Here is a 20,617-nt window from a genome sequence, read left to right on the forward strand (position 1 = left end):
CAGAGAAAAATGTCAAATGCCGGCGGCAATAGGTTGACAAAAAGTGCAGCCGAAGAAGTAATTTTTGCTTGCATAAGAAAGTTATTCGACTCTTAAATCCACCAATCCCAGAAGGGCACCTCAAGGCGTGATTGAAAAATTATATCGGTTGCTAGGTTACGAAAATAATACCAATTTGGCCAGAATTTTAAAAAATAGCTGGTCTACTGTTATTTTGCGTTTGACATTTATCGCGATGTGGGTGTCATAACTTGCTAGTTTCCAGTATTTTTCTCGCTGAAGAGGTTGTACACGTGTATAATGAGACAGAATCGTTAATTATTATCAACAATTATCAAAAATTATTTTGAAACATTCGGGGAACTCCTGATGAACCGACTTCTCTAAAACTTCTTCACAGGTATTGTTCCTTCTCAACTTTTTCTTCGATCTGATACAGATTAACAAACCGATAAATGAATTTTAGAGCTTGAAAACTAGTGCGTTATCTTTATGAAACAAAGAAGCAAGTGAGAGTGAGACCAGAAAAACATGAAGAAGTAACGCAAGTTTCTTTATTTACTTTAATGCAAAATTAACAGAAAAATGTACTTTTTAGAAAGGGAGTCACGTTATGTTGAAATTAGTTGATATTATTGACAGACCACATGATTCCCCAGAAGACCAGCCCACAAATTCACCGAAAAGCGTTGCTGAAATGCCCTCGGAATTAAAACATTAGCAAAAATGCTAACTTTTCGTACTAAATACAAACATCGCAACATTCTTCTGGATTTTTTAATGAGAAAACAGCCAAGGGGTTATAGTAGGCTCATGTGAGTGGAAGAAAACAACAATAAATTGTTGTTGAAATTTTGAGGTTAGAATTTCTACTAAATACGAGAGTAAAACTACAATTTTGATATTAAAATCAGTAACCTGTTTTATTTAAGCACAATTTCTTATAAAAAGTACATTTTCCTGTTAATTTTGCATTAAAGTAAATGTTTTTCTGGTCTCTCACTCTCACTTGCTTCTTTGTTTCATAAGGATAATACACTAGTTTTCAAGCTCTAAAATTCATTTATCGGTTTGTTAATCTGTATCAGATCGAAGAAAAAGTTGAGAAGGAACAATACCTGTGAAGAAGTTTTAGAGAAGTCGCAGTTCATCAGGAATTTCCACAATGTTTCAATATTTGTTGATAATAATTAACGATTCTGTCTCATTATACTCGTGTACAATCTCTTCAGCGAGAAAAATACTGGAAACTAGCAAGTTATGTCACCCACATCACGATAAATGTCAAACGCAAAATTACAGTAGACCAGCTATTTTTTTAAATTCTGGCCAAATTGGTGTTATTTTCGTAACCTAGCAACGGATATAATTTTTCAGTCACACCTTGAGGTGCCCTTCTGGAATTGGTGGATTTAAGAGTCTAATAACTTTCTTATGCAAGCAAAAATTACTTCTTCGGCTCCACTTTTTGGCGACCTATTGCCTCCGGCATTTGACATTTTTCTCTGGGGCGCGAGTTCTGGCGCACCTTGTATAACCTCCACTTTGGCGTCGGAAAAATTCTCAAAAAAATGCAATATAAACGAAGTTTGAACCTTTTGAGTATTTTATTCCCAAGTTTACATTGCTAGTAATTGATAACATTTGACCTAGTGAAATTGGGTAATATTTTCAACAAAAAAAATTGATTCAAAATTTTTACCGTTTTATGATTTTTTTATATGAGGACACTTTTTGTGTGCCTATTTTTGATAATTTTAACCCAAGTTTTTTTAAACAATATAATAGAATTTGGAGAGCTAACCTCAGAGATCATATTCTTTCTATTCTATTCATATTCATAATTTGAGGTGGTAAAATTTAAAGCTGTGCCCCAAATTTACATTTATTCGACGAATAAAACCCTCTGTATCTCAAAATCTATAAACATTCGGAAAAGGCAAGTTAAATATTTGTTAAAATATTTGTACATATTATACAAAAAATTCACATTTAGATTGAAAAGAAAATTCTCTTAGTTTCAACTCAACCCTAATTTTTATCAAACAGTAATTTATAAAGCGTTTAAAAATAAGGAGAAGAATAATCAGTAATCACAATTATTAAGTTAGTTTGCCATATAAATAGATTGTTATTAAAATTATCATGATCAATTACACTAACTTTTAAAATTTCAATAAAATTATCTGTAAAGTATACAAAGCCACACACCTAAAATATGTATCTAATTGACAAAAAGTAAAATAAACAAAAGTTGTCATAAAATTAAAAAATCCTTTCCACTTACATCATAATGTATTCATCAGTACCAATATAGTGTTATTTTGGTTTTTACTGTCACTGAAATTGGAGTAACAGCAACAGCACAATAACGTAGTACATACTTACAAGATTATTACAATATAGACTTAAGTACGTAAATTACGTTACATAATTTTTTACTCGGGGCAAACCTGTAATGACAAAAATTATTGTTTCTTGCGGACTCATTAATGCCATTTTTAGAAATGTTTTTTTAAAGTTTTAATTTAATGCGTTAATTCAGATTTGCTAATTTTCTTCTTTTTGTTTTGTCATAATCGGTTGTTGAAATCTTTGCCTCCAGACCTCCATGAAACACAGGTTAAAAAAATCATTGCATTAAAAGAAACGCAAAAGCAATAACCCATATAAAGTAGTATAAAGTAGACATCTAAATGCAGAGTTCAAAATAAAACAAAAAATTTTGAGTTGATTTCATTTATTATCTAAAAGCTTTCTTTTGTAAATTGAATATTTTCAAAGTAATTAACTATTAATGTTAAAAATAGGATTTATACAATTTAATACAAAAATATACTAAATTGTAATTCTTGACAGACCAAGAAAACCCAAGTTTGTTGAGAGTTTAATCCCATTTTAAATTATTGTAACCAAAGCATGACACTGAAATCGACTTTTAACTCTTTATTGATGTAAGTTTCAAAAATGTTTACAAGCAACGCTTGCACCAAACCTTCCCCAAATATAATATCAAAAACTCAATTTTGTGCATAAAAGAATTTCAGTGCACGTGCTCTCAAGAAATCCGTTTTCCAGTTTGAAAGAAGACGGAATTATCCCTATTCCGGCACACTCACATAAACTTCTCTTGTAAATAATAGAACGGACATAATAGAAGAAATCAATCATTTTTTTTTCATCTTGTATTTTCGAGGAGACGTAGCATTTCATGATCAATTCCTATTCGCACACACTCGTCTCGTTACTTTTTAAGAAGTTATCAATTTTCCCATTCATTTTGACCCTTTTGCGTTTCAAAATGGCCGCTCCATGCTAATTCGCGTCATCCGTTCGAGGGAAACAGTCGTTGTTGTGGTTGGGGTGACACATGGGTGCTGAAGGCGGAGGGAGGCCACCCCGTTTGTGTCAAAAGGGCGGCTGGAGAGGAGGGCACTTAATTGGTCTAGGTGCAGGCCTTGGGGCTGGAAAGGGCCACCTCTCTGAACTAGAGGCTTTTATTTTTTCGGACTTGGTGGTGTGTAACTGGGAATCGGAGGGGCATAAATTATTCGAGGGGAAATGGACTCACACGCATGAATTATTCTTAGATCTGCTCACAAAGGCATCAGTGCAAATTTGCTCAGTGATGCAAATGTTCAAATGGCAAATGGTTGGTAGAGCAACAAATACATGGGATTGTTTTCATTCAGATAAACTCCCAAATATTTTCTTCAAACTTAATTTTCTTGATATGGATACCTAGAGAAAGCCGACTAATTAAGAAAATTTAGCTTCCGCTTTGAGGTTACACAAGGGGTTTTAACAATCATAGAGCTTGAATGGCATAATCACCTCGAAAATATGCAGAGAATATAGAAATAACGAAGCCAATTCTAAGTAATATTTAAAATTCATTTATTTTCCTTTTACATAAATATAAAAGTACCTATGTGATTAATAAAAATTTATTGTAACAAAATGCTTTACTGTATTATGCTATATCTACGAATAATAACAGTGTTTCTGTTTTATTATCCACTGTAAATCTCATAATAACATAAATAGAAACAACTGCATTTTTAATGAGAGTTATAAAATTCCATTATCAATAATCAAATATTAGTTTTATTTAAACATATCGTAAAAATCATAATTCAACAGTCAAAACACTAAAATATGTAGGTCATTTTTAATTTAACAAAACCAAATTAAATTACATGCTTTCAGGCTGCAGTTTGCTGGAACTTAATACTTAAAACATAAGGCATGAAAATTTTAAAAGTTTAATGCAATACTAAAGGCACGAGATTAAAAACTCGATCAAAAGTTCTTGAACAAAACCCTTGGAACTATTTGACAGATTGTCAATTCTCTAATATGGCTTCTATTCTTCCATGACAATTAAATATAATAAAGACGCGATTACTTTTTGCTTTTTACAACCTTAGCGGTTGAGTAAATTAAATTGCAATGTAATTGAAAATATATTTTGCAGAACTACTTACATTTTTATGTTTTCGAATAAATGTTCAACTACTTATTATTACTATACCAACATTCGGCTTACTTCTACCATATTTTTCTATTTTCTACCACAACCGGTTTTTTTTTATTAAAAAAGCTTTTAAAATTATTATAGAATTAATCAAATACATACATAAATATTGTTGCAAATTCAGGCATATTAAAATAACAATGCGCAAGTCAATTTTTTGAGGTCAAATATCTACTCACCAACGTGTATTTCCTTTGTAAAAGAAGGATTTGACTTGTAGTTACAAGTTACAAATTCAAGACCAAGGTATCCACTATATAAAAAGAAAACATATTATGATCAAATAAAAAAAAATTTTTGGTTTAGAATATTTTATTCACAATCACTAATGTAATATGCCGATTACTACCTTTTAAAGGTTGGGAAACACATCATTATATCTTATGAGGAGTAATAACATTACTTCTCTTGGGCGGTAACATGTAGAATTGCCAACATTTAAAATTACAAATATACTGGCAATTTTTCCTTTCAAATTGTCAAGTTACGCATAATATTTTGCTAAATTGGTATTCAATTGCTTCTGTAGCAGTTTTTCTTACTTCTGCGAGAGCGCATTACTCCATTTCAACAATTTTAATATCAAATTCACACATTATTTCAATATTTTTTTTGACATTTCTGAAATGTCAAAAGTCAAACGCAATTTGGATGACCTACCACGTTTGGCTCTTAACTTATTTTATTTTATTCAAATTTTTGACTAAAAATAATGTGATTGTGAATAAAATAGTATACAAAGCTCGGTGGTAATGGCATTTCCCTATGTGCTTTATACCCCATGTGCGCCATAACTCGCGCCCCATAAAAAATTCCAAACATTTTAAATAAATATAAAATGTAATTTTGTTCAATACTTGCAACGTGTAATTAATTGTTTTAGATAAATTTTTTGTATTTTGCACTGAAAGTGCTATGGCAGTTTTTGTAATATTTTATAATTAAATTTTATTATATCGACTGATTTTTCATTACCTTTTTTGAAACAAAAAAAAAAATTCACCAATCCCAGAAGGGCACCTCAAGGCGTGATTGAAAAATTATATCGGTTGCTAGGTTACGAAAATAATACCAATTTGGCCAGAATTTTAAAAAATAGCTGGTCTACTGTAATTTTGCGTTTGACATTTATCGTGATGTGGGTGACATAATTTGCTAGTTTCCAGTATTTTTCTCGCTGAAGACGTTGTACACGAGTATAATGAGACAGAATCGTTAATTATTATCAATTATAAAAAATTATTTTGAAACATTCTGAAAACTCCTGATGAACCGACTTCTCTAAAACTTCTTCACAGGTATTGTTCCTTCTTAACTTTTTCTTCGATCTGATACAGATTAACAAACCGATAAATGTATTTTAGAGCTTGAAAACTTGTGCATTATCCTTATGAAACAAAGAAGCAAGTGAGAGTGAGAGACCAGAAAAACATGAAGAAGTACGCAAGTTTCTTTATTTACTTTAATGCAAAATTAACAGAAAAATGTACTTTTTAGAAAGGCAGTCACGTTATGTTGAAATTAGTTGATATTATTGACAGACCACATGATTCCCCAGAAAACCAGCACACAAATTCACCGAAAAGCGTTGCTGAAATGCCCTCGGAATTAAAACATTAGCAAAAATGCTAACTTTTCGTACTAAATACAAAGATCGCAACATTCTTCTGGATTTTTTAATGAAAAAACAGCCAAGGAGTTATAGTAAGCTCATGTGAGTGGAAGAAAACAACAATAAATTCATTTATCGGTTTGTTAATCTGTATCAGATCGAAGAAAAAGTTGAAAAGAAACAATACCTGTGAAGAAGTTTTAGAGAAGTCGCGGTTCATCAGGAATTTCCAGAATGTTTCAATAATTTTTGATAATTGTTGATAATAATTAACGATTCTGTCTCATTATACTCGTGTACAACGTCTTCAGCGAGAAAAATACTGGAAACTAGCAAGTTATGTCACCCACATCACGATAAATGTCAAACGCAAAATTACAGCTATTTTTTTTAATTCTGGCCAAATTGGTATTATTTTCGTAACCTAGCAACGGATATAATTTTTCAGTCACACCTTGAGGTGCCCTTCTGGGATTGGTAGATTTAAGAGTCTAATAACTTTCTTATGCAAGCAAAAATTATTTCTACGGCTCAACTTTTTGGCGACCTATTGCCTCCGGCATTTGACATTTTTCTCTGGGGCGCGAGTTCTGGCGCAGCCTGTATATACCTTGTACCTAACTTGTACCCTGTTATTTTTTGTATCTTTTCTTATACTGGGTTATGACAAATGTGTTTGTCTAATTCTAATTTGAAAAAATTATAACTTACAATAACTAATTACCTACTAATTAGTAATTGACTAATTACAAAAGTAAAGAGTACCAAAATTGTTTTCCAATTATATTCCAAAAACCAGAAGCATTTGGTAAAGTTCTTACTACGTAATGAAATTAAATTGCTTTACCTAATAAAATTTAATTTTTTACATTATGAGGGTAATTATTATGTGGTTGTATTTATACAGGGGGTGTCAGAAGTCGCACCCAGAGAAAAATTTCAAGTAAGATAAGATCCCAGGAACATGAAAAAATGTTTAAAAAATTTTATCGGTCAAAAAATTTTGTCATTTATTTTTTGACATTTGACTTTTTTATGTCTATTTAATGATGCTGATGTTCCAGTATATGTTTTCTTTTTGTCAATAAAAGTCACAAATAACATTAAGCAGAGTTAGAATTTAAGATACAAAAATTTTGTCATTTATTTTTTGACATTTGACTTTTTTATGTCTATTTAATGATGCTGATGTTTCTGTATATGTTTTCTTTTTGCCAATAAAAGTCACAAATAACATTAAGCAGAGTTAGAATTTAAGATACAGCTTCCTTGTTTCCTCTTAGCCTATAGCAAAAAATACTTAGAATAAGTATTATTTTTCCAACAGAAATAAATAGAGTCAATGTGCAAAAAAACTCTCATCACTTCGAACATTTATAGACAGAATTTTTTTAACATTTATTCCATGTTCCTGGTATCTTACCTTACATGGTATTTTTCTCTAGGGCGCGAGATCTAGCGCACCTGTATAGTCGTGAAACCATATATTTATTTGTAGATTATTAGAGACTATTCTAAAGTAATTTACATTTATGCAAAATTTTGGCAAAGTTCTGAACTCAGAAACTTAACCAACTGATACATAATGCGAAAATAAGATGCAAACTCGGCTTATTACTAGTGCGAGTGTTACTATAAATCTTTGAAAACAATTTCAATGTCTTAAAATACATTACGAATAAAATTAAGAAGTTATACCGTTGCAAAAATTTTCTTCAAGTTTTCAACAACAAATAGTAAACAATCTATGTGAGTTGCAAAGTTTCACTACTCAGGAGTTTGTTCCAAGTTCCAAGATACCTAAATTGATAATTTACGTCTCAAATGATGTTGACGAAAACACTTCTAACAACTTTGCTTTAATAATTATATCTACAAGTGTCATTAATAAAATATATTTACTTATTTGGCGCAAATAATCGGCTGCTAACTTTTGTACTCATTTTATCGGTTGTATTACAAAGTTCCTTACTCCGCCAGGTGTTTCATCTCATTCTCACTAACGATTGTTTAAAGCAAACTGGAACTGAACCAACAACTCAATCCATTAAAATGGTTGGTAACAAGAGGTAAACTGATAATTTGATTTTAATTCTTGTTTTAATTGAATTATTCGAGACAGAGATTGTATTGATTTTATGGATGAGTGAAACACGCGACAGGTAAAATAACATCGAAGAACTAGCTGTGTGAGGAAAAATAACATACAGAATATTTGTTGTATTTCGTGGAATAAAGGACGATTGAAGAAAAATACTAGTTTTTTTCGAGGCTACGTTTCGATAACGGCGGTTATCATCTTCAGGCAGTTGGATATGTGTGGATTTGATGTTATCTTATCATAAAACTTAGAGGCGAATTTGGTCATGTCACACCAGTTTAAATCAAGAATAACATCAAACCCACATTTTTTACAAGCAAATTTCACATTGTCGCCTCACTGGCACTGGTGTGGCATGACCAAATTCGCCCTCACGTTTTATCAAAAGATAACATCAAATCCACACATGTCCAACTGCCTGAAGATGATAACGGCCGTTATTGAAACGTAGGTAGCCCCGAAATAAACTCGTATTTTACTTCAATCTTCCTTTTATTCCTCGAAGTACAACAAACATTAACCCTTCAAGGACACAAAATCAAACTGTAACTATTGACAGTTGTTTATTTGCTTTAAAAATGCAGTGATTGCGTTAATGTTAACTTGTTGCTGTTTTTAATCTTCAAATTCTGTAAAATATTAAAAGAAATTCTAAGGTATTGAAAAAGTTTTGTTAAAAAAACATTCCTGTTGTCACTCTCATGTATTAATAAAAAATATTACTTACAGTTTTTGTTAAAAATAGAGACATGTGAGTTAAGAAAAAAACCGGTAAAACTTATTTTATAGTTTATATAGGATGTTCTGTCTAAACCCCACATTAAAAGTTTTAGGAGTACGAATAATCATATTTATTTGAAAATTGGTACATACCCATAATCTATTAAGTCCTCCTAGATGAAAATATTTTCAAGATGGCGGCACTTCCAGTTATACCGGAAGTCGGTCGCAACTTTCTTATTTTTAATGGAAACCTAGGTACATTTTTTACTACGTTTTTGGATTAATCGTTTTTGGATTAATAAAAATGTTTGGATCTGCACCTTCCACTTTAAAAATCGGTAACTCTACCATTTTTTAAAATTTTGGATTCGTTTATTTTGGCGTTTGAAAGAAAATTAACAAACCCTAAAATTTTAAAGTTACTTTTGAAATAATTCAAATACCCATAACTCAATTTTTCCAAATGAAATATCCCAATTTTTATTCTACTAAATAGAATAGAATTTAATTGTGCATCGATTTGTATTAACATTCCCTATACCCAAATTTAATAATTTTTAAGTTATGGTGACTTTTTGTTAAGACTACAGAAAATGTATTACTAGCCACACCTGTTTTCGCATAGTTTGCTATGGAAATTAAAAATGTCAAAATTTTCTCTAAACAAACGTCAACAGTAAATTATTATTTGACAAATAGTGCCAAAATATGGAGAAGGAAAGTTACCCAAATTTAATTATTATTAATTAATTTGAATTTATAATTAGAGTAGGCAGTTTTTTTTTCTTTAAGAATGATAAACTAGTGCAAACTGAAGGAAAAAATATATTCTAATTAAATATTACCGTTCAAAATCTTATTATTTGATTCTTTAACTTGATTAACATGATAATCATTGTTTTCATACCTAATAAAGCCTAGCCTAATTATCAATTCAAATGATCGCATGATATTAGTTATATTAATTATCAAGTAGCCAGTATTATTTATTATTTTTATTTGTTTAATGAACTACATTATCATAATTTTGTTACACTCGCCATAAATACAAAATAAATTCATTAAATCTAAGTTTGAGTAGCTTTGATTCTCCATATTTTGGCACTGTTTGTCAAATAATAATTCACTGTCGACATTTATTGAAAAACAATTTTGATTTCCATAGCATACTATGCAAAAACGGGTGTGGATAGTAATAGATTTTCCGCAGTCTTAACAAAAAGTCACCATAATTTGACAATTATTAAATTTTGGTATAAGAAATGTTAATATAGATCGATGCAAAATTAAATTCCCTTTTAGTATTTAGTAAAATAATGTTAATTTGTTTTTCAAGATTTAAAAATACCTGAAGAAAGATTTAAGCATTCTCTTTAAAAAGCCAAAAAAACGAATTCAAAATTTTAAGAAATGACAGAGTTACCGATTTTTAAAGTGGAAGGTGAAGATCCAAAAATTTTTGAAAAACTCCAAATATTTCAAAAACGGCTAAATTTAGGTATAGGAAAAGCTGATAAAAAATTCCTTAAAATAATTCGATTAATCCAAAAACGTAGTAAAAAATATAGCTTTCCATTAAAACTAAGAAAGTTGAGACCGACTTCCGGTATAAACGGAAGTGCCGCTATTATGAAAATATTTTTATTTAGGAGGACTTAATGGATTATGGCTATTTTCAAATAAATACCTACGATTATTAGAACTCCCAATACTTCTAATGTGAGGTTTAGACGGAACATCCTGTAGAATAGTTATGAGTTTGGGGGCAGCAATTTCACATGTATTTATTGTTAAGTTACATCGGCCTCCTCAAGAATTTCTTCGAGAAGTATTTTTGTATAACGTGTTACAAATAAAGCCGTTGTCAGCGTATATCTAGCCACTTAACATTCTGCTCATTGTAAGTGTTCCGATGGTCTAGCTATATGTTCCTCATTGTGCTCGTTCCTAATCTGGCAAACACACAAACAATAAACAGTGGAAATTGTGTGAAAGTGACATTGTGTCTTTTGCCGAGTGTGAAGCACATTTGACAACGTCACAATGGTCGTACCCCGATGCGGTACTTTACGGTCGCCGCACTAAAGGGGCCGACACCGAATATCGGCAGCTCAATGGACTCGTTCAGTTAAACGTAATTTGCTTTAGTTATTACACCGACAAAGGTGATACTGACTTTCGGATTTTTGACTCAACGACGGATAAATCGACTGTTATTCCCGAATAAAAGATGATCTACGGTTCATTTTTGCCCCGTGTTCATATTTAAATCGCTCTTGATCGTAACATTTCGCCTACGGCTGAATTTACAAACTGGACCCACTTCAAATGATGTTACATTATGTACTTACAAATGGCCTAATACAATTTGAAATTTGATGGAACTAAAATGGAACGAATTTATTGCCGTTTTACAGATTTGTTCTCAGTACGTTTCTCATCGAGCTTTTCAAGTCCCGCAGCAGTAAGCTTAAAACTCGTCTGACTTGTTTTTAAACTTTAGCGGAATCGAGCAAATGGAAAAATTTTCAAGTTTTAACACTGTTATTACTTAATAATCTAATACAAAGAAAGGTGAAATGTGAAACAATTTCTTATGTTGTTTTGTGCTATGAGTTATAGTTCGTAGTAAAAATTAATACTTTGATCAATTAGGGTTTTATTGCATTAGTAGGTATAATAGTATATTATGATATGAGTTTTATAAGAAACATTTTGGAATGTAGGGAATTTGGCGGCAGTTGGCGACATTGCATGGTGGCTAGGTGGCTATGAAATAAATTAATTTGAAACGTCATTATTTTATTCATAAAAATAAATTTCGAAGGTGTCGAAGACGTTTTGCAATCTACGGCGTTAGAAATACCGACCTTGAGGGCAAATACGATGAACAGTTTACTCCCTGTGAGATCACACGCCAATATTGTTCAGTAAGTTGTCTACCTAACAACAAAAATGTCAAAAGTAACAATAAGTACCTTTTATTTTACTTGGTCCTATGATCTAAAGGTATGCGTAAGCACCACTATAATCATGTTCATTTGGAATATTTTTTGCGATGATTAATTAAACCAAACACAGCAAAAATTTCGTATTTGAATAATTTCATTTGCGTTAGACCGATTGACACTGACAGTTCGATGGAAAAACGGTTAGGTCGCCAACATTATAAGACCAAATTTCCCTCTTTTTAGTATAATTTTTATAGCACTGTTTTTGTTCATTACGAAACCCAAAACAGTTTCGTAATGGACCTTAGTACGAACGCAAAGTAGAAAAAATTAATTACAAAAGCTTCTCGGCTTGCGAATGCTAATGCTAATCATGCTAATAAAATTTCTTAAAAAAATTTACTGTTTGCAAATGCACAAAAAATGTTGTAAACAAAAGTTAAAATTTTATAAGTTGTTAAATACCTAAGTAAGTAAGTAAAACGAATGTACATACAGGCTGACCCAGAGGCGTGTGATCGGTGCATAACTTTTGTGCTATTTGATATAATAACATACCGTTTTCAACATGACAGACCTACTTTTAAAGTAAATATGTTATTTAATCAAACAGAGAGAAATATTTCAAATATACTGTAAATACAAACCGCATATCGTTAAAAAGCTAGTCAAAAATGCTATCGATATGTGAAAACAAATGCAGGATGTTCTATTTCAAAAAAATTAGTTATTCAACTTTTTGCATTTTTGCACACCCTATAAAGTGTCTACTTACCTGAACTAAAAGTCGACTATTTGCTAAAACTACAAGGTATTCGAAGTTTTTTTGCAATTTTTTGGAAAATATGTAGGTATAGCCGACTGACTATACGCAGTGATTTTTCAAATGAAGGTCTTCCGAAACGGAAAGAAATAGGCCTATAATAGTTTAAACCTAGTTCCATTATTTTTTTACGTAGAAACTAATAATGCAAAAATATATAGGGAGTTGTATTTAAAAAATAAAACTTTAGTTCACTACTCCGTATTTTTTATTATGTACCCTGTATATAATAAAAATATTTTTAAATTATGCACTTTAAGTAGATCTGCGTGAAGTGATTAACTCTGTTTCCAAATATTTCTGGATTTACTATAATACAAGTGGATATTTTATGTCTCAAACAGTTATCTCTTTGGCCATCTATCGGTCAGAGTAAGAAAACTCTCACTTGTAGTCACAGCCTTCTGGATGAATAGGAAACTTCGTATTTTTTGGCCGGTCCCCTCTACATTAGTCACTTACATGACCTACATGATATATGACCTACAAAACCCTACGATTTTACTGCCATCTAGTAGATTCTTTATTAAGTTTTTTTGGTCGACGGCAGTCCAGTGAATTTCTAAATAAGCTACAGTGACTGTATTAATATGTTTTTTATTACGTTTATGAATTATTCAAGTGATTTTGAGAGAGTTTTCATCAGCCTTCCCTGTTCTAACATTTGATTTGCCCCACCAACATAAAATAACCAATCACAATTAAAGTCTGATTTAATTTACTACCTACAAGAAACAAAATTAAAAACACAAATATAATCCAAATCTTCAAAATTAATGCCAAAATGACTGTCTTCATTACTTTCCCCCAAATTTATAATTAGATCTTCCAAAACATTTTAGAAAACTGTCAGCACTACTGTTAGAATGTAAAAATCAAGAATTTATAAAAAAAAAATTGTTTAAATCTGACGGCCTTGCAGGCATATTTCATTAATTGCTGAGAAAAGCGAATGCATGGGGCAATTAAAAAGTTGTCGCGGCTTCAAATTAAGTTTAACCGTTTTTGAGATTTAGACCATTTTGAATTTTTTTGGATTTGCACCTTTCCATTTAAAAATCAGTAATTCAAAATTTACGATTACGTTTGAGAAAATTCAAATACATTTTTTTAATGAAAGACCCCAACTTTTTCTTCACTAAATGAAGGAGAATTTAATTCTGCATAGATCTGTACCTATCAACATTCCTTATATCCATTTCCGGTGTAACCGCAAGTGCCGCCGTCTTGAAAATATTCTCATTGTGCAGGACATAACCGATTATGGATATAAACAAAATTTTAGATAAATATCATTGTTAGTACTTCCAATACTTCTAATGTGGGGTTTAGCCGAAACATATAGTTATTTTGCATCAATATTCAATAAATAATGTCAAATTGAGTTCTTTTTATATTTATCAAAATTTTTTCCGAGTTATTCTTATGACGCAACAAAGCAAAAAATATAACGTTGACAATAATAAATTAAAAACATTTACTTATATAATTAACTTAAATATATTTCGTTAGGTTTCAAAGATACAATTTTTTCAGTAATATCCCAGCATTGTTTTGACTGTTGCCTCTCAACTATTGTATATCTTTTAATTTTTTGACAGTCTACAAAGTTTTCACCATTAAATTTTTCGATTCCTTTTGCCACAGAACAATAGATTGGTGTTTGAGCTCCTTCCTCTGGTGTCTGTTAAAAATAATAAATTTTAATTGACATTAGAACCAAATAATATTTTTATTTTAAATGTGGTGTATAAAAAATATGTTTGTTTAAAGTTTGAAATTAAATTTATATTTTTTGGCGGGATATTTATAAACAAATTTCTTATCAATTTTTTATTATAATGTTTCCTACCTGTATCATACCTAGGGCCGTAGTAAGTCAAAAATCTTATACCTATATGAAACACAAAGACAGTTTAAAAAAGCAAAAACTAAAAACCCTGTCTAAAAAAAACTTTATATACAGGTGTTTCCTTTTTATTGATACAAATTTAAACAGGTGATAGAATATTTAATTTTAAGACAAAAGTTTCCTATGAACATGTATCAAAAAATGTTATGTAAGGGAGCTACACCCCATGAAAGAGATGCGTTTTTTAATGAGGTTTTCCCACAATTGCAGAATAGATAAAATTACAAAAGTTGGTACAGCTGATAACCTTTAAACACCTGAACGAATTCAATTATCAGTTGTCGAAATTATTAATCACGGGCGTCTTAAACGGTAAAACAAATTTAATTTTTAATTTTTATCCTCTTTATGATCTGTAGCATAAATTTTAAACTGATGTTATTCAAAAACGGTAAATTATATCGAAAAAACGCAAAAGACCTCTTTTTGTGAAACACTATAAAATTTAAAATTTTGTGGCTAAAAGTGGCAAGAACCAACAGCCAAAATAGTTAGGGTACTTTTTACCCTAAATCCCTCAGGTTATCAGTTGTACCAAATTTTGTAATTTTATACAGGGTGATTCACGATGAATAATGAACCTGACCAAATTTTCGAATCAACCAACATTACAGTTGTCGCAAAATAACTTGCGAAGAGTAATGGTGGTTGCATCGAGAATTTGGTCAGGCTCATTATTCCTCGTGAATCACCTTGTATACAATGGTTTTTGAAATAATGGAAAAAATCCATTAAAAGGAGATATGTAGCTCCCTTATATAAAACTTTTTGATACATGTTTATAGGAAACTTTTATCTTAAAATTGAATAAGTATTCGATCACTTGTTTAAATTTATAAAAATAAAAAAGGAACACCCTGTATGTCCTGTCAAAAAATATGTATATACAGTAATTCTGTATTATTGGCTTAAAAAGTCATTGTTTTACGGCCTGTATAAGTTATAAATATTTTTTACCTTAAAAAAGAACCTTTTAAAGAATTTGGCCAGATTATGCATGTTTGATGGTGTTTGTTTAAAAATTTCTGTATTTACTAATCCTGGATCGGCAGAATAGGTAGTGATTTCTCTTTCATCTAATCTTCTGGCTAATTCTATTGTAAATAATATCATACAAAGTTTTGTAATGCCATAATCGTTCAATGTTCCCACAGCGTTACCCATTTTATTGACATTAAAACCGTGAGCAACTCTTGCCATTACAGATGTTAAATTTATTATTCGACTTGACTTACTTTTCCTCATTAAATCTAAAAATATTTAAAGCCAAGTATAAAAAGATTGATAAAAACAAACACTTACCCGTTAAAAGAACAGTTAAGAGAAAAGGAGAGAAATAATTGACTTGCATCACTAACAAGTTACCGTCTTCAGTTAAAGAATTTAGACCTACTTCAAGAACAGCTGCATTATTTACTAAAATGTTTAAATGGTCTTCAGATTTTTTTACATCTTCTACAAAAGCTCTAACTGAAGCAAAAGAACTTAAATCGATTAATTTCACGACCACATTTTCATTTCCAGTTCCATTAATAATTTTCCTGCATGCCTCGTTTGCTTTTTGTTCATTTCGACAAGCTAAAATTACTCGTGCTCCTCTTTTTGCAAAATCTAATGCTATCTCATAACCGATGCCTACAAGATATAATTGAATCAAAAAATACATTCAGACAAATACCTCACCTGTATTCGCTCCGGTAATAAGAGCAGTTTTTCCTATTAGACACATCTGACTATTACACTTAACAATCGTTAGTCTCAAATAAATTTTAATGATTATAGATGAGATAATTAATATAAAAATTATAAACAATATGTTCATTATAATAAAATTTATTTATTTAATTTTGTTTTTGGTTTCTTTTCTAAGTACTAAACATTACACTACTAACGCTGACCCTTGGATGTGATCTTGCTGTTATTTCTCGACATTTTGACTGAGTGTTTTTCAATCATAACCATTTGATAAGATGTCATTAACATTAACACGTGTACAAACAGGTGTCGAACAACCTTTGACACTTTTTTATCTTTTTATATACTTATTTATTTTTCTAATAACATTTAATTTGAAATGATTTTGTAATACATACTATTTGTTGGAAAAAATTTTCGGATTAATCTAAATATAGACTGTCCCGGAAGTCACACATATATGGCAGACGCTCTTTCTTGTGTCTACAATAATATGAAGCGATATTAGTCATCATAGATTAGTTATTATTTTAATTATTTATTAATTTAATTAGTTATTATTTTATTTCATATTTCAGATTCGAATTACGTGATAATTCAGCACGTGTGCAAATTATCAATAATTTGCCACTACTTGTAATACATCGCCGAAAAGCTCATAGTCATAACAAGCGCTTTTCAAAAATGTCTACAACAGCCTATTTGGTAAAGCTGTTTTCCCAATTATTCAAAAATGAAGACTATAAATTTTAATTTTTTTAATTATATTCAAGGAGTGGAAGTGCGTCACTTACCATGTCATTTTGATTCCTCCTAGAAACCACCAAAACGGTTTTGTGTGATTCTTAATAACTTTTTCAATTGAGAGATATTACCGACTGCAAGTTTTAAAATTGACACAGTGTATAATTTTTTTGAAGAAAAATAGAGTAGGTAAGGTGAATTTTATATGCAATTACCTAATTTTAGTTTCAACCTCTTTGAACCCATGATCACAACAAATGTCAATACAATATGGAAATCCATTAATCGCCAAAATTTCAAAACATTTTAATGTTTATGTATAATATTATTTATTTATTTTTTTGTTTCAAAAATATTTTTTGAAAGAAGTACTTCCATGTATAGAAGTTAAGTATTTGTTTTTCTATGAAGGACCAGTTGTATTAAAAACTTCATGAAGGTCTTTCTTTTATACGATCTGAATCTAAAATAAGTACATATTTACTAAAAGTAATATTTAAGCTCATAAAATTAAATTTAAAATATGAAAAAATGATTTTGTAATAGTATATTAAGCATCAAAAACAGTAAGGACATTTTATTTTACCGATCGTCTGAGATCGGTAAGTCCTTAACGTTCGTGATGCTTATGACATTTTTTGCGCGATTGATTTTTTTTAGTTTTTTTAATAAAATATTTAACAAATGTTCCATAACGCCAAAGTATTTTGGCGTTCTAGAACATTTTTGAATGCTAACCGACTTAGCAACAATAAACAAATTACTTACCGACGAGTTTTGGATAGCAACGAGTAAATACTACTTACTGTCTTGTACGTAGTAAACAATCGAATAGAGTCTATTCGCGCAAAAAAAATAAAGATGTATAAGGGAAAAAATCGTTAGTAGAATTTCCAGTCAAAAAGTTCATGAGCACAAAAAAACTCGCACATATACCCAATGTAAGTTATCTATGATACAAGTGGGTTTTGATTTGAAAGCGTAACCATCTATGAAATCACTAAAATAGAGCAAGAAAAAAAAACATTGAAAAATATTGTTTACTCGTATTTATAAAATTCACATTTGTTCTTATTCTTACGTTTAATTATGTCTTTATGATATTGTTTACATTTTCCTGAATATCTTTTACAACAAATGGGGCCTCACCCTGTGTTCTTAAATAATAAATTCCCCGAGCTGAAGACGGAGCTGGATCTCCCATCGGTATTCCTTCCTCCCTATATTCTTCTTTCTGCAAGAAATTTTCAAACGAATCACAACGATACGCCATAAAAGGTACTTCAGCAGTCAAACTTTCAGCAAAATAAGCCCAACTTCGACCATGACTGCAAGCTTCTATCATCTGTAGAAAACACATTTATTACATCCAATTTAGCTAAATTGAATTTGGGATTACTTCAAAAATATTTTCACAGCCAGGTTGGGGGACACTTCCTCCATTTGGATAGAAATCAGCATGTCCTATTGAGCTACTCATTCCCAAATAGCCTGCACAAGTATGAATCACATCCACAAAATCGGCATCGGCCTTGTCCAGATGTCCGCCTTCGACCAAACCCATGTTGAAACCAGGCAATGCTGGATCAAGACCGGTCACTCTACCAACTTTGGCTTTTACACCTCGAGCTCCAAATCCAGTGACATGTGCGCCTAAACTATGACCTACCAAATGAAAATTTTTGGGATCGGCACCAAAATCGACAAGTTTGTTTAGAAATTGAGAATAGAAGTCTCCCACCGATTTAGTGGCCCTCATTGGGATTGGATAAAGAACATTGCCAGAAATTTCACTCCAATCCATTATAAATACATTCGCGTCGTATTTTTTCAAAAACCCATCTTTAATTTTTACACAAGTGTCAGCAGTACCACTTGACATCCATCCATGAGTCACAAATTTGCTTGGTTTACTTTTATCGAAAATTTTTTCAATTTCTTCGAAAGAATCTTCAACTTTGGTACCCTGAGGGTGTTGTCTAATTTAATTTTATAATAAGCATAGCTGAATATAGACAATACCTGGTGTAAAGAGTAAAAGTTACAACTTCTTGTGGTTCAGGAGGAAAGATAAATCTAGCGTCATCTGAATCATTTGCAAAATAACCAATAATCAATTCGCCGTTCTCTTTCTGGCCTACTGGAATCCATTCAGTGCCAAATCCGGGATATTTTTCCTGAAGAGCTTCCCGGCTGTAATTTTGAGTTGAATCACCCAGTCCTAAGATCCTCGAAAAATTATTTTTGATATCATTGAGAATTAAACTTACCCAATAAGGTAGCAAACAGAAAGAGGCCCCACATTTTTATCAAAGTAAGTATAACTGGTTAATAACTACATTATTTTTATACTGTAGGTGTAATTAAAAGAACAGAGATTGTAGCGGAAATATTAATTACTTCCGTGTTTTAACACAATGCAAATAAACGGTTTTGGTTGGTTTTATCTTCAAAGTGTCAATTACAAATTAAAAAAAAACGCAATAATTTATAAATATTTAAATCACATAAGGTGTTGATATGATAACCACCTTCATTTTACTGAATTTTATAATCAGGTTAGGAAGATAATAAAGTATTTGGGACGTTTGTTGTAGATAACGGGTGGTTTTTTAAATTTGGCGTCAAAGCTATCCATGAAAGTTTGATTGTGAACAAACCATTATATTGAAAGGTTTAATCTGACATTTCACACTTCACGGGGCGTATTAAAAATTGTGGTCCGTTCACAACACACTCATATTACTGCCAACTATGACGCTAAATTGAAATAAACACCTTTCATAATAAACAGGGTATATAATAAGATTACGAAATTGTAGATACCTACAGGGTGTCAATTTTAAAACTTGCAATCGGCATCTCTTTTTATATTCAAAACTAGCGATTTCGTCTGCGTTGAAGATGAAGTTAATCTGCTTATCTATAATTTTTCTGATTTCGCCAACTCAAACCAACGCGGAAGCAAAGAGCCAACATTTAAGAAGACGACGAAAGAACGTTACAAACGTTTTCTTGTTGGATCTTCTTGGTATGGGAATGGTGAACACAAACACAATGAATAGCCCAGGCAAATTAGACAAATCGGTGGAAAAAAATCCTAGAGCTGGAATTTTTTAAACGCTTTCTTTACAATTGGGTACGATCATTCATATCAATCATATCACATACGCTTTGGACAACAGAAAGATTAGTCACATCAAACTAACTACGAAAATTCGCCGTGGATGTCTTACCTCATGTCTTTTTCTTCGGGGGATTTTTTGTTCTGTTTTAAGCAGTGACGAATCCAGTTTGTGCTCTCTCTGGTAAAATATACACAAAGATAACAAAAATTTCTACCTTACTGGTGATAATTTTTATTTTGGTTAACAAAAATATTTTGGTATACTTAAGTCAATATTGATATGACCCTTTTAATTAATCAGTAATTTTCAAAAAACACACTAATTAAGGATAAATGAATTAAACCGGTGTAAAATATTCACGAAATAAATTATGATGATTTGTTTTGTAAAT

At 30.9% G+C, this 20,617-nt stretch overlaps 2 protein-coding genes across 4 annotated transcripts; both read right to left on the minus strand.

The window, feature by feature from the left end:
• Nucleotides 1–4,714: 4,714 nt before the first annotated feature.
• On the minus strand, nucleotides 4,715–16,664 carry LOC123015768 (retinol dehydrogenase 11-like). 3 transcript variants are annotated; one of them, XM_044415697.1, is made up of 5 exons: nucleotides 16,343–16,664; nucleotides 15,962–16,294; nucleotides 15,617–15,909; nucleotides 14,600–14,641; nucleotides 14,299–14,431 (listed from the first exon to the last, which is right to left on the minus strand). In XM_044415697.1, the coding sequence occupies exons 1-4, from the start codon at nucleotides 16,479–16,481 to the stop codon at nucleotides 14,636–14,638; spliced, it is 771 nt and encodes a 256-aa protein (XP_044271632.1). In that variant the 5' UTR covers nucleotides 16,482–16,664; the 3' UTR covers nucleotides 14,299–14,431; nucleotides 14,600–14,635. The 3 variants fall into 3 exon arrangements, with proteins under 3 accessions (XP_044271634.1, XP_044271631.1, XP_044271632.1); XM_044415699.1 differs by lacking the exons at nucleotides 14,299–14,431; nucleotides 14,600–14,641 and adding an exon at nucleotides 4,715–4,790 and having other exon boundaries at nucleotides 15,895–15,909; XM_044415696.1 differs by lacking the exon at nucleotides 14,600–14,641 and having other exon boundaries at nucleotides 14,235–14,431.
• Nucleotides 16,665–18,185: 1,521 nt separating this feature from the next.
• LOC123011048 (pancreatic lipase-related protein 2-like) lies at nucleotides 18,186–20,535 on the minus strand. The gene is made up of 4 exons (XM_044408315.1): nucleotides 19,369–20,535; nucleotides 19,121–19,319; nucleotides 18,498–19,077; nucleotides 18,186–18,443 (listed from the first exon to the last, which is right to left on the minus strand). The coding sequence occupies exons 1-4, from the start codon at nucleotides 19,400–19,402 to the stop codon at nucleotides 18,186–18,188; spliced, it is 1,071 nt and encodes a 356-aa protein (XP_044264250.1). The 5' UTR covers nucleotides 19,403–20,535.
• Between the last annotated feature and the right edge of the window lie 82 nt (nucleotides 20,536–20,617).

Source organism: Tribolium madens, unplaced genomic scaffold (genome assembly GCF_015345945.1).
Source record: "Tribolium madens isolate multiple individuals breed KSU strain unplaced genomic scaffold, Tmad_KSU_1.1 Scaffold_19;HRSCAF=116;Tcas5.2_LG9, whole genome shotgun sequence".
Classification (NCBI taxonomy): Eukaryota; Metazoa; Arthropoda; class Insecta; order Coleoptera; family Tenebrionidae; genus Tribolium; species Tribolium madens.

Coding starts and splice junctions, on each gene's coding strand:
- LOC123011048 (XM_044408315.1), bottom strand. CDS start 19,402: ATGTGGGGCCTCTTTCTGTTTGCTACCTTATTGG. Junction 19,078..19,120: donor ACTTTTACTCTTTACACCAG/GTATTGTCTATA, acceptor AAATTAAATTAG/ACAACACCCTCAGGGTACCA. Junction 18,444..18,497: donor GCTGTGAAAATATTTTTGAA/GTAATCCCAAAT, acceptor TGTTTTCTACAG/ATGATAGAAGCTTGCAGTCA.
- LOC123015768 (XM_044415696.1), bottom strand. CDS start 16,481: ATGAACATATTGTTTATAATTTTTATATTAATTATCTCATCTATAATC. Junction 15,910..15,961: donor CTTAACTGTTCTTTTAACGG/GTAAGTGTTTGT, acceptor AAATATTTTTAG/ATTTAATGAGGAAAAGTAAG. Junction 14,432..15,616: donor TTAAAAGGTTCTTTTTTAAG/GTAAAAAATATT, acceptor TATTTTTAACAG/ACACCAGAGGAAGGAGCTCA.